This window comes from Leucopleurus acutus (assembly GCF_964270905.1).
Source record: "Leucopleurus acutus genome assembly, chromosome: 2".
Classification (NCBI taxonomy): Eukaryota; Metazoa; Chordata; class Mammalia; order Artiodactyla; family Delphinidae; genus Leucopleurus; species Leucopleurus acutus.
This window is the reverse complement of record NC_139143.1, coordinates 91,573,529-91,586,551: the sequence shown is the minus strand read 5'-3', so window position 1 is coordinate 91,586,551 and position 13,023 is coordinate 91,573,529. Positions and strand designations below refer to the sequence as shown.

Genomic DNA, 13,023 nt, shown 5'->3' with positions numbered 1-13,023 from the left:
GTTGATGAGACGACTAAGGATGCCAGTTGGCCGATGGGGTGCAGAAATGGCTTTACAAATAATTTCAAAATATTTTGAAGTTTCCAGAAATAGTCACGAGCAGCTCTTATTTGCACCTCCCACACGTACGAATGCTACCAGATTCTCTTTCATAGTTATGCCCACTCCTTCTAACACTGTCCCTCTCTCCAAGGCTCAGACACCAGAAAAAGCCTTAAGTCATATAGGGCCCTTGTTGCCAAAGCAGTTTAAAAAAGTGTCCCCAAGTAGTTGGCCTTCCTGGTTCCTTCTCTTCCTGACTCTTCCTGACTCCCACTCGCTACGCCGATCACCCCTGTGTGGGTTGTGGTGATGTCTGATATGTTCCTCTGCCCACCCCAAAGCTGGCCACAAAGCTTTCAAAGGGAGTGTACCAAAGGGCGTGGCTGTGCCGTTGCAGGCAGCCTTGGTGGTCAAGGGGGGCTGGCCAGCAGTCTTCCACATTGTGCTGTAGCTCCCAAGCCCATCCCTACCCAGATTTTCCTCTAATGCTGTCCAAGTAACTGAGAAGCTCTCCAACTGCTGACCACAGGAGCTGCCGATGTCAGAGTGACAGCCCACTCTCTGCCCCATCTGGGGTTGGTGGGCAGGTGGAAAAGGTGGAGGAAGGGCTTTTCTCTCTTCTGTCAAATACTCGGCCCCCTTCAAGGTCAGCAAACAAGACCCAACCTTAATGTTCTTTCAGCTCCCCTGCCTGTTTTGCATAATTTCTGCTCATTTGTCCCATTCCATAGGGTGCAAGGAAGATTCTCCCTCTATGCTACCTAGCACGTGATGTGCTAATGGCTCATCTTCTTTCTGGATAATCTAACACACCTTGTTGGGAAAAGAGCCTTTAGAGTGACAGGCTGGGGCTGACAGACAACTTACACTCTGAGTCCTCACTCTTGAAAAAGCCGATGAGTTTGATATGGTCCTCAATGCGCTCAAAGGCTTGGACTTCCAGTTTGCTGTTGATGATCTCCACGGGGTCTTCAATGAGCTGGAATGCCACACACGCGCCACAAAAGCTGTTCAGATAAGAGAACTTTTCCCTCCCCAGAGGGGAAATCAGGAACATGTATAGAGGGCTTCGGAGGGAAGTTGTGGACAGGGTCCTGGTGCTTCCATCGCCACCCCACCTTCCCCCGTGAGCACAGTTCTCTTCTTAGAGGAACCGACCTTACCTCAAGGGGTAGGCTGATCGGTCTGGGGGCAACTCCATTTCTCTTGCCGGTTATTGATTCAGGAATGGCATGTGACCCAATCCTGGCCAATGACTCTCCAGGGCCTGGGGAAAGTTCTACTTTCCTTTTAAGAGAGCAATGGGAGGCCGGAGTTCCCTCCCCCGCTCAGTGGATATGAATGAGGAAATGTGATATATCAGCTCCTGCTTCTGGCTATCTTATAACCAACTTGAGAATAGGCAGCCTGAGGACAAAGCCAACACCCCGAAAAGAGCATTATCTGTGATTTACAGAGAAAAACGGAGCTGCAGCCCTGACTGATCAAGCCTAAAATCTGCCCTCGCCCTGGTCTTCCATTTGTGTGGGTCAATGACGCTGCTTCTTCTTTAAGGTACTTGCATCTAAAAGCCCCCTCCTGGTTGACAGAGCCAGAGCAGGGCCATGGGGCCCACAGTTATCCTGTTGCCTCCCTCAGCCTTTTTGAGCGCTTATAGGTATGGGTTAGCGAGGGGGCCAAGCAGAGCCTATGAGCACTTTTTTGTAGGAAGTAACCTCCAACTTACTTCCGACCCTCTCTCTGGGTTTCTGAGGCAGTGGGGAAAAGGCAATAGGCCACTGTATTCCAGCTGGTAGATAAGGAACCACCATTATGGGTGTTCTATATCTGCACAGGCACCTGTGTTCAAAAGAACTTGACTTCACAGCTGTTATTGAAAGTGTGAGTTTATCTATGGGAAAATATTTTTATAATGTTTGCTGCTCTGTTTGCCTGAGCACGTGGACCCCAGGGTGTTGGACCTCCATGGCTGAGAGGGAGTGTGATATTGGGTGTCTCATTAGCCCTGCCTCTTTTCATCCTGCCTGAGGGGTCACTCAGCAGACTGTTACCCCTCTCCCTACCCCATCTTCCAGGGACTATCCAACTCTCTCTCCTACACTTTTCTTCAGGAGCCCTGGAACAAAGCCAAGGGGATTCTGGGGATGTTTGTGTATAATTGCTAAGAGAATTAACATCTTACTACTACACAGTCCCGATTTGTGACCCTCTGGTCGCTAATAAAATAGTTTCTGAGGTGATGGAAGGGCCAGCTTCCCAGTAGACGGATTGCCGTGATATAGACATGCTTTAGTTTTTTGTGAAGCTTGAGATATCTTTCTTAGACCAGGTCAGGTTATTCACCTTCTCTGTTCTTACTTTGGGCTTTTACTTCCCCCTGTATTTGAACCCAAACAGCGCCATGCAGGGCCACTATGCATAAATGCTTACGTCCAAGAGAAACTCCACCAAGACATCAGCTGCAAACTCGCCATCGAACTCAATTGTGCGATCACCCTTAAGAACATACAGACTTCCTTCTTCATCAAAACCTAAAAAAAAAAAACAAAGAGTTCCCCAAATAAAGTCATTCCGATGTAGGAAGAGCCATCCTACTGGCCACGGTCTGGCTCAGGGTCCCTGGGTGACATGGGGTCAGGCTCAGTGGAACTAGCATGAACCCTAGGATCGGTTCCCTTGCAGCCACACCTCTGAAGGGCTCCCAGAGTGGAAACTCAAAATGAACTAGTCAAGAACCAAAAATCTAATCTCCACTCCATCACTGCTTTAATTTTCCAAAAGTATTGCTGACCCCATTCTCTTATCAAAAATTTTCATGCCCACTGCCTACCTGGCTTTTTAGCCTGGCATTCAAGCCCTTCCACAACCTAGTGCCAGCCCTATCCTTTACATCCTCCCTTGGGTGGACCCGTGCTCCCTTGAGAACTGCACTCCTCATCCCTGTGCAACTCCCTTGGCTTTTTGCCCAAGAGCTGCTGTGAAAGGGGACATGAAGGAAAAATCACAGCGCATGATTCTCTGCACAGATGTTCTCCTTGGGCCTAGAGTGACCTTCACCACCACCACCACCCCCTTGCCCATCTCGGTCAACTCCTTTGGGTCTCAGCTTATGACCCATTTTTCCAGAGAAGGCCGCTCCAATCTCCCTTGCCATTATGGGTCTGCTCTCAGCTCCATTTAGAGGTATTCGCTATAACAGCGAGCCCTCTATAAGGGTAGGGCTGCTGTCGTCTTGGGATCCCAGCGCCTTGAATGGAGTCTGGACACACTGGGCTCCCCATAGATGTTTGCAGCCAGAATGAACAGCTTGCTTTTCTATTGTAACTGAATTCTGCACATCTTTTCCCAGTCTGCTGATAACACTGCAAGGGCAGGTTCTGCATCTTCTTTCCTACCCTCCATCACTCTCAGCGTAATGCTGTGTACTTTCACAGATGCTTGCTGGAGAACTGCATTTCCCCCCGGGGATGCTAAATAGCTGAGGCTGGCCTTAAGTCCAACGGCATGGCATCCTTAATTCCTTAGATTAATTGCTTTCAAACTCTCGGATTAGCTGAAGGATGCCTTCTCCAGACGAACTCTTCTGCAGAACCTCTAGGAAAGGGAGGCTGCCCACCGTGTCCCAGGGCACTTCTGAAGAACCCGTGGCACACCGTGGAGCACCGTCTGTAAACCTAAAGGAGCAATGGGCCAGGTATCCCTGAAGCAGGCAGTGACTGATCACAAAGGGTGCCATGGGGAACCTCAGCCAGTGTCCCGCTGTTAGATTTTTCTCTGAGTGAAACCAGTTAGGAGGTTGTTGCACCAGTCCAGAGACCAAACTCAGGCACATGGAAATGGGGATGGAGATCACGGAGCAGGTTCACAAAATACAACTGTCCTGTAAACTCCGAGGATCGAATAGTCAGAAAGAACCCGCCCCATTTCATTTAGAGGTTCATTTAGACATTTAAACCCCCATCACATCCTCCATGGGGAGGATATCCACCAGTCCATTCTTATGAATATTTACCCTGCTTGTCCTCCGTGAATTTTTAGATTTCTGGAACACCAGCGTTTTCCTCTAACTAAATTTACTGGAAATTCTCCCAAATTCAACTTCTCATTAAAACAGTGGGAAGGGAGGGCTTCCCTGGTGGTGCAGTGCTTGAGAGTCCGCCTGCTGATGCAGGGGATACGGGTTCGTGCCCCGGTCTGGGAAGATCTCACATGCCGCGGAGCGGCTGGGCCCGTGAGCCATGGCCGCTGAGCCTGCGCGTCCAGAGCCTGTGCTCCGCAACGGGAGAGGCCACAACAGTGAGAGGCCCGCATACCACAAAAAACAAACAAACAAACAAACAAAAACAGTGGGAAGGGAGAAGACTAGGGTATCAAGAGGCGCTGGACAGCTCATCAACTTGCTTTTGACTAGTGAAAGAGTTGAACATGCTTTGTTCCCCTGCTCAAGGGAAAAAAACTTCTTAATTTATCTCCAGGGAAAGAGATACCCCAGGCATTCTTAATAATTCATTATTATTTTATAGTCATGAGTTCTTCCTTGTAGCTAACCCTAAATATTGTTTCTTTTTTTTAAAATATTGTTTCTTACAATTTAAATCTTTCTTTAAAAAAAGCTATTCTTGAACATAAAATAGAAAACAGTTGTTTGAAATTCTCTAAGATAATGCACTTTCGTGTGCCTGAACGTATTTACTGAACCACCACTTATCTTTTTTATCCTGTGCTTACTACTCCAAATCCAATTAACCTTTCTTCAAAGGTCCTGTTTTATAACCTCCTGCTCTCTTTTAATAGCCATCCTTCACTGGTCATGCAGAAAAAGTGAAATGGGCAATACACATCTGGGGGTGTTTCCACCCAGCAGAGTAACCTATATTCTCTCTCCTTGGGATTAGAGGTGTAAGAATCTTAAAGTGCACTTGCACTTAACCATGACATATTGACACAAGAGATTACAACTTGCGCTGTGCAGTCGCTTGCTTAACCATACCTCATCTAAATCCTCCCTTTCATCCTTGGTGACAATGCCCAGCTGGGCTTTGGACTTAAATTTAGAAACCACTGGGACCCTAGAGTCACTACTATTAATGACATTCTTTGTTGGCTGCTTCAGCCAAGAGGTCAGGAAATAATAGGTGTTGGAAAAAGAGATTTGATCTCCCTCAAAGAGATCACCATGTCAGGGAGATAGAGAGGTTAGGCTTTTTTTTTTAATTGACGTATAGTTGATTTACAATGTTGTGTTAGTTTCATATGTACAGCAAAGTGATTCAGTTATACATGCATATATATTTGGTTTTTTTAGATTCTTTTCCCATATAGGTTATTACAGAATATTGAGTATAGTTCCCTGTGCTATACAGTAGGTTCTTGTTGTTTATCTATTTTATTTATAGTAATGTGCATATGTTACTTCCAAATTCCTAACTTATACTTCCCACCCGCCATCGAGAAGCTAGCCTTTTAACATGATCTAGAAGCTGGAAATAAAGGTTTGAATCTTTTTTTTTTTTGTGTGTGGTACGCGGGTCTCTCACTGCTGTGGCCTCTCCCGTTGCGGAGCACAGGCTCCAGACGCGCAGGCTCAGCGGCCATGGCTCGCGGGCCCAGCCGCTCCGCGGCATGTGGGATCCTCCCGGACCGGGGCACGAACCCGTGTCCCCTGCATCGGCAGGCGGACTCTCAAGCACTGCGCCACCAGGGAAGCCCAAGGTTTGAATCTTTAGTGTCCATTTCTTCAGGAAGAAACCCTCTTCCTTGTACTGATACAAAGATATATTAGATGACTAATGTGAAATTATTTAATTCAGACCTGTATTTACTTTTGTGAGACTCTTCCCCAAGCCAAGACTAAGGTATGCAGGATCTTTTTAAATCTATTCAAAAATAGTCTAGTTATCATGCAAGAAAAAATGACCATACTTTTTTTTTTTTGCAAGACACATTTGTTTCTTCATGATATATCTCAAAGAAAATCACACTTACCCAGTTTCTTGGCAAGCTTGGCTTCTTTCTTGGCATCCACCATCACAAAGCCTATATCTTTATGTTCCAGGACTTGGGCCACAAGCTGAAGGGAGAGACAAGTAGGAGAGTAAGTGAATCAAGATCAGAAAGACTGTAGAAAATACCACGGGATACTATGTTGATATGTTGACAAGAGGATTTTCCTCCATACTTCCTGTTACTCTGTGACCAGTTCAAGCAGCAATGTAGGGGTTCTATGCTTATGCCCTCAGGAGAAGGATGATTCAGTAGAATTCTGAGAAGGAAGGAGAGAAAAGTGTAAGGACCAGATCTAAGATATAAGATTTGGAAGACCTTGTCGCACACCGTTCTCTGCCCTCAGGGTAGATAAAATTTGAATTGGGAGACAACAGGATCAGAAAGGAAGCAAAAAGTACTAGATACCCACAGATACCTAACATGGGGCCTGGAGCCCATCACAGCTACCAAATGAACCTTGGGTTCGGTGGGGTCTCAAAAGATGCCAGATAGGCTGAGGGACCTTAGGACAAAGGAGACCTGTGACCCCAGTACCCAAGATAATCCTCAAGGCCCTCCACCCCGTGGGCTTGAGGAGTAAGAATGCCCATTGAGTGTATCTGGTAAAAAGACCAGAGGCAGCCTCTGAAGTTTTCCTGCTTCCAGTTGAGAGGAAGAACTATCAGAGTACCTGGGTGGAAGTATAGCCCCGAAGGTGAAGAGGATACAACAGTGTCAGGTGGACAGATGGCCGTAAACTACTCTGGGTGGACACCAGCCTAGATGATGACACCAAGCACAAGACTGACATCGTGTTAAGCTCCCTGAAACTTAGATATAAGGAAGTAGGGAGACCCTCAGTTGCCTGAGATCTAATTCCTGCCATCTGGCTGAATGGAAGCTTAAAATAGAATAGAGTGAAGAAGCTACCAAAAAGATCATGTAATACTAATATTACATTTCTTTATTTGCAATTTAAAAAAAATAATTGTAGATTAACATGCAGTTGTAAGAAATAATACAGAGAGATCCCTCGTACATTATACCCAGTTTGCTCCAAAGTAACGTCTTGGAAAACTATCATACAATATCAAAACTGGATATTGGCATTTATATAGTAAAGATGCAGAACGTAACCAAGAGGATCCCTCATGTTGTCCTTTCATAGTCACATCCACTTGCTTCCACCTTCATCCCTTCCCTAACCCTTGGCAACCACACCTTCATCTCTTCCCTCACCTTTGGCAACCACTAATCTGTTCCCCATTTCTTTTCATTTCAAGAATGTTATATAAGTTGAATCATATAATATGTAACCTTTTGTGTTGGTCTTTTTTTACTCATCATATTGCTCTGGAGATTCATCCAGATTCTTGTGTCTATTAATAGATCATTCTTTTGTATTACTGAGCAGTATTTCCGTGGTACGGAGGTACCACGATTTCTTCAATTATTCACCCATTGGAGGACATCTGGGCTGTTTCAAGTTTTTGGCTATTATGCATAAAGCTGCTATAAACATTCATGTACAGTTTTTTGTGTGAAGGTTAGTATTAATTTTTTTACGATAAATACTCAGGAGTGAAATTACTGGGGTGTATCATAATTGCATCGTTTTTAAAGAAACTGCTGATTGTTTTCCTGAGTGGCTGTACCACTTTACACTCCCAACAGCAATGTAGTGATGAGAGATCCAGTTTTTCTGCATCCTTACCAACATTTGGTATTGTCACTAATTTTTATTTTAGCTGTTCTAATAGATGTGTGGTGATATCTCGTTACAGTTTTAATGCATTTTGCTAATGGCTAATGATGATGAACTTATTTGCCATCAGTAAACTGTCTTCCATGAAATACCTGTTCACGTCTCTTGTCTATTTTCCAAATAGATTACTTTTGGTAGTTGAGTTTTGAGAGCTCTTTAAATATTAGTCCTTTGTTGGATATGTGGTTTACAAATATTTTCTCCGACTCTGTAGCTTATCTTTTCACCCTCCTAATAGGGTCTTTCACAGAACAAAAGTTTTTAATTTTGATGAAGTCATGTTTATCAGTTTTTCCATTTATGGATTGTGCTTTTGGTGTTAAGTCTAAGAACTCTTTGCCTAATCCCGTATCCTGAAATTTTTTTCTAATTTTTTCCTAAAAGTTTTAGAGTTTTTTGTTTGTTTGTTTGTTTTGTTTTGTTTCCCAAACTAAGAACTAAGAAACTAAGAACTTTCAGGATTTTAGTTCCCTGACCAGGGATTGAACCTGGGCCATGACAGTGAAAGTGCTGAGTCCTAACCACTAGCCTTCCAGGGAACTCCCTAAAAGTTTTAGAGTTTTAAGTTCCTCTAAGGCTAAGGATATTGGGCGGAAGCGCAGACAGCTGCTCTGTGGAGTGCCTCTGGTGATGGCGGGGTGGCGGGGGGGGGGGGGGTGCGGGGCGGGGCGGGGGGGGGCGGTGGACACGACACAGATAACAAATGACACCCGCACCCCTCAGGCGGTTTTCTCTTCTTTCTTAGATTTTGACTGAGACTAGGAAAGGCTTAGGATGAAACGTATCATCAGTGTTTAGATTATGACTCATCTTGAGCGTCCCTGTAATGCTTAAACAGGTCTTTCTGCGAAGTCACTTGGCTTTAGTCTATTGCATTCAATTTACTAGACAAGGTTATTTTTGAATGAGTTTTCTGGTTTTCAGTGTAAGCCACTCTGTCCTATTTAGTGCTATCAAAACATTAACTTAAATGCTCCCTTTCTATCATTAAAAATTAATGATGATGAGACCTGATGGCTTTGTGATATTAGTAAGTTTCCCAACTCCTAAAGCATGAGCCTCTAACAGTGGTTCTTAAACTTCTGTGTGCATAAGAATCACCTGGAGCACTGGTTAAAATGGGGCTTCCTGGGCTTCAGCACCGGAAAGTAGAGAATAGAGCTGGGGTGGAGCTCAAGTATCTACATTTTCATAAACCACACTACCAAGCCCCATGATTCTGACGCAGCAGATCCTGTACCGCACTCTGGAAAACTGCTATAAATGCTTGTCTGTTCATCCAAAAGTGCTTGGCATAATATTTTCCAGCTGTGACCCACGGGCCATGCTTAGCCCTGTTGGCCACTTCACCTTAAGTGTAGGAGAGAAATATTAATAGTAGTAAGAATATTAGAGATTAACTGAGAATTAAACAGAGAATTTAACTCTGACCTCTCCTAGACATACATCACCATGTTTTATTGGTTTCTTAGGTAGATGCCAATGTGTGCCTTTCCTAGGCTTGTAAAGCATGCCCTTCTCTTACCTTATTGGTATTTATATGTGACATTTGAAGATATATGAGTGGAAGGTGCTAGCTCAGGCAAACTCAGTTCTGTTTTTCTGCTTTTCTGTTTAAGCACAGCCAATTATCGTCCTAGGCACGGATGGATAGACAGAGCTGGCAGTCGCAGATGGCCCAGGAACCTGTGCTAGCTGACACCTGCCCACCTTCTCCTTGGTACCCTTACACACAATCCCTGCAGCGTCCTGTCACTCTCGCCTCCCACGGCGATTAGGCCCAAAGTCTGCCCACTTGAGCTCTGTCATCACTTCCATCAGCCCTAGCAAGCACCCTTCTTGGGCCTAGGTCAAGGGTGGCCAGGGCTGGCAGCCACCCAAGAGAGAGCAGTGAGATGGATGGGGGAGAAGGGCTGTGGCGAAAGACTGGGAACTTCTGGGCTGACTCCTAACATGACCATTCTCTCCAGGACCAAGAACCCCTGCTGGGCTGATGGGGCTGGCCAGACACTGTCTGCCTCTCCCCCTTGGCTTCATCTCCACCTTTGCTCTGGTCCTAGATTTCCAGCTCATAGTTTCCATTCTCTTGCACCACAATCCCACCGGGCTCACTCCAGTTGCTGCCAGCCTGGCCTTGGTTGCAAAGCCCAGCTCCAGACTCATCTTTGAGTCCAGCCTCGTTTTTGTGAATTCCAATAGCCCATTACAGGGACACAGCACTCTGGCTCTTATTTTGCAATCACTAGGGTTCTGTATTGTGCATCTTTCCTCCCTAAGGAGAAAAAGCCCATTTTGTGCTTCTTTTGTATCTCATATCGTTCCTTAGAGACACTCAGCATACTTTGGATGAATGAATGGACTGGCCCAAGTACTTCAAAAGTTTAAGAGGCTTTTGAGCCAAAGGGCAAAGAGGAAATTGTTACCAATGACAGTGATTAAAATTTACAACCATGAGGAGGAGAAAAGATAGAGTCAATATGTTTCCTAAATTCCCAGAAAACTGGAATACTCTTTTCAGATCAGACTCCAGTTTTCTCCTGTTGACTTATAATCTTTCCCCTGCTGGTTTTGTCTGTTTGGTTGGTTGGTTGGTTACTTCTCGGATGGTCTTGCTTCTTGTCCATCCTAGAGAATGGGGTTGTCTCATCAGTTGGTACCTGCAGCCGCTGGGCATTGGTGCCGTGCTCATTCTTTCCAAGAACATTAGGATTTGCTTTGACCATTGCTGATTCTTTTGAGTACAAAAATAACTTTATATAAAAAAGTTATATTAAATAATATGCATACCTCAGTAGTAAAAATGTGGATATTCATAGTATGTCCTTTCTCTTCTTTTTAATAAATTTATTTATTTATTTATTATTTTTTGGCTGTGTTGGGTCTTCTTTGTTGTGCATGGGCTTTCTCTAGTTGCAGCGAGCAGGGACTACTCTTTGCTGCGGCTCACAGGCTTCTCATTGTGGTGGCTTCTCTTGTTGTGGAGCACGGGCTCTAGGCATGCGGGCTTCAGTAGTTGTGGCTCGCGGGCTGTAGAGTGCAGGCTCAGTAGTTGTGGCACCCGGGCTTAGCTGCTCCGCGGCATGTGGGATCTTCCGGGACCAGGGCTCGAACCCGTGTCCCCTGCATTGGCAGGTGGATTCTCAACCACTGTGCCACCAGGGAAGCCCCCTGTCCTTTCTCTTTTTAAATTTTGCATTGTATAGGTATTTATTGTACCATTGTTACCTCTGTAATGGTGTGGTAGAAATAGATCTCAGCTTTAAATGAATAAATGACCCAGGAATCCTAGTGGTTAAGAGTACACAGCTTGGCATCAGAGACCTGGATTCCTGACTTGGTCATAAGTGCTCACTCTTCTGTAACATATGGACAATACCAATATCTATTTCATAAGGCTGTTTTGAAGAAGATTAAATGAGATAATGTGTAAAGTTCTTGACACAGTTTTTGGCATGCAGTAAGTGCTTAATAAGTGTTATATTTTCTTCTTACTATTCTGACAGCTGGATAGAGTTCTGAACCTTGTACTAATTCAGAAATACCAAAGCCTAACATATTGGGATGGAAAAAGAACAGTAATTATTAATTGAGGACCTACCGTGATCAAGGTTCCATGCTAAACAAAAGTGTAAGACACATTCCAGAGTCAAGGACCTTGTGATTTCATTAGGGAGGAAGCTAATGAAAAATTAGCTGGTAAGTGTTAAAGGACTAGGACAGAAAATAAGGGCTATGGAGACAGAGCAAGAGAGCTCGTGGGCAGGGAGGTCAAATCATACAGAGCTTCATAAGCTATGATAAGGAGTATAGATTTAATTTCTATGCACTCAAGATGAAATCCAAAATCCCTAACATAGCCAGCAATGCCCTGCACGGTTTGGCCTGCCTGCCTCTCCAGCCTCATTTGGGGCCACTCTGCCTCTTACTTAAACACACTCGTCTTCGGCTGCTCAAAACAGCAAATTCTTTCCTGAATCAGGAGGTCTTTGCACAGGATCACCTCGTTCAGCTCCCATGTCCTAGACCAAGACATGGGCCGCAGCTGCCCACAGGGATGCCTGGTTGTATTCACACAAAGACACTCAACATGCTCTGCTTCTGTGCATGCCCTTCCCTCTTCCTAAAAGATCTTTCCCTCCACTCTTTGCCAACTCCTATTTCTCCTTGAAGTCTGCACATAATGTCAGTTGCTCAAAAGGCATTTCCTGACTCCCAGTCTGAATTGGGTGCCCTTTCTACACTTGTCCATAGTGCCCTGTGCTTTCCCTTCACAGCCCTTTCTCAGTTTGTAAGTACACGTTCACTTATACGATCATTTGTCTATCAACTGTCCACATGCGAGCCTGTAAGCTCCATGTCCCTGTCTGCTTTTCTCCATATACTATCTCCAGCACCCAGTACAGTACCTGAGCAGAGGAGAGCTCAAAAATATTAGTTTATTAAATAAATGAATGGAAGAAAGAGGGGAGACCAGCTAGACCTTGAAACAGGAGGAGTGTCTGGATAAGCAGAGGAGAGCAGCAAAGACATCCAAGGAAGAAAAAGCAGCAGAAATAGGTGAAGGTTTGGAGGGGCAAATGCACAGTGTGAGTGTAAGAGAAGAGGCTTCTGTTCTCGAGCAGAGGGCTTCTCAGGGGAGCTGAAAGGCGTAGTGTATTTAAGGCATGTTAGAAAAAGAGCACATAGGACTTGGAATACTAGGACTAACGGTTCCGATTTGGGAGATGTTTGAGTAGAAGAACAATATGGCTAATTTGAGTTCGGAGAGGGTTGATCTAAGGGCGTAGACCAGACAGATAGAAAGGAGAGTAGAATCGAAGGTGACCAGTTGGGAGACTGAGTGGGAGAAGACTGGTCTCCAGCTAAGGCAGCACATGAAGTAACTTGTGAGAAAATGTTAGAGGTTGAGAATCATTCAGACCTGGTAACTATTTCATGACTTTGGAGAAGCTGCGGGGAACCAAGGAGAGAAGGAGGCAAGATGATTCCAGGGTCTCCAGCCAGGGAACAGAGTGAAGGGCAAACAGAGATGTCAGGAGGGCATGCCAGAACCACGAGCCAGCTTCTCAGCTTGGATTTAGATGCAATGAGTTCACAGCCATGGAAATCCAGCCGAGAGCTGGAGGTGCCAACCTGGAGCTTGGGGGAGAGCTCCTGAAGGCACTGTGCAAGTGAGGGGTGAAGGAGTGAGGAGAGTGTACGAGAAAACCACAGGGTCCAGGACTGGCCGC

The 13,023-nt window shown here is 45.2% G+C and overlaps 1 protein-coding gene across 1 annotated transcript in view; it reads right to left on the bottom strand.

Annotated features, from left to right (window-relative positions):
* The window catches only part of CASQ2 (calsequestrin 2), a gene marked incomplete at its 3' end in the record, with an annotated part of 62,420 nt that overhangs the window by 34,903 nt on the left and 14,494 nt on the right, over positions 1-13,023 (bottom strand). The window contains exons 2-4 of the mRNA XM_082832360.1: positions 6,028-6,112; positions 2,473-2,573; positions 910-1,021 (exon numbers count right to left, since the gene is read on the bottom strand). Coding sequence (XP_082688486.1) covers positions 910-1,021; positions 2,473-2,573; positions 6,028-6,112 — 298 coding nt within the window. The remainder of the gene's footprint in view (positions 1-909; positions 1,022-2,472; positions 2,574-6,027; positions 6,113-13,023) is intronic.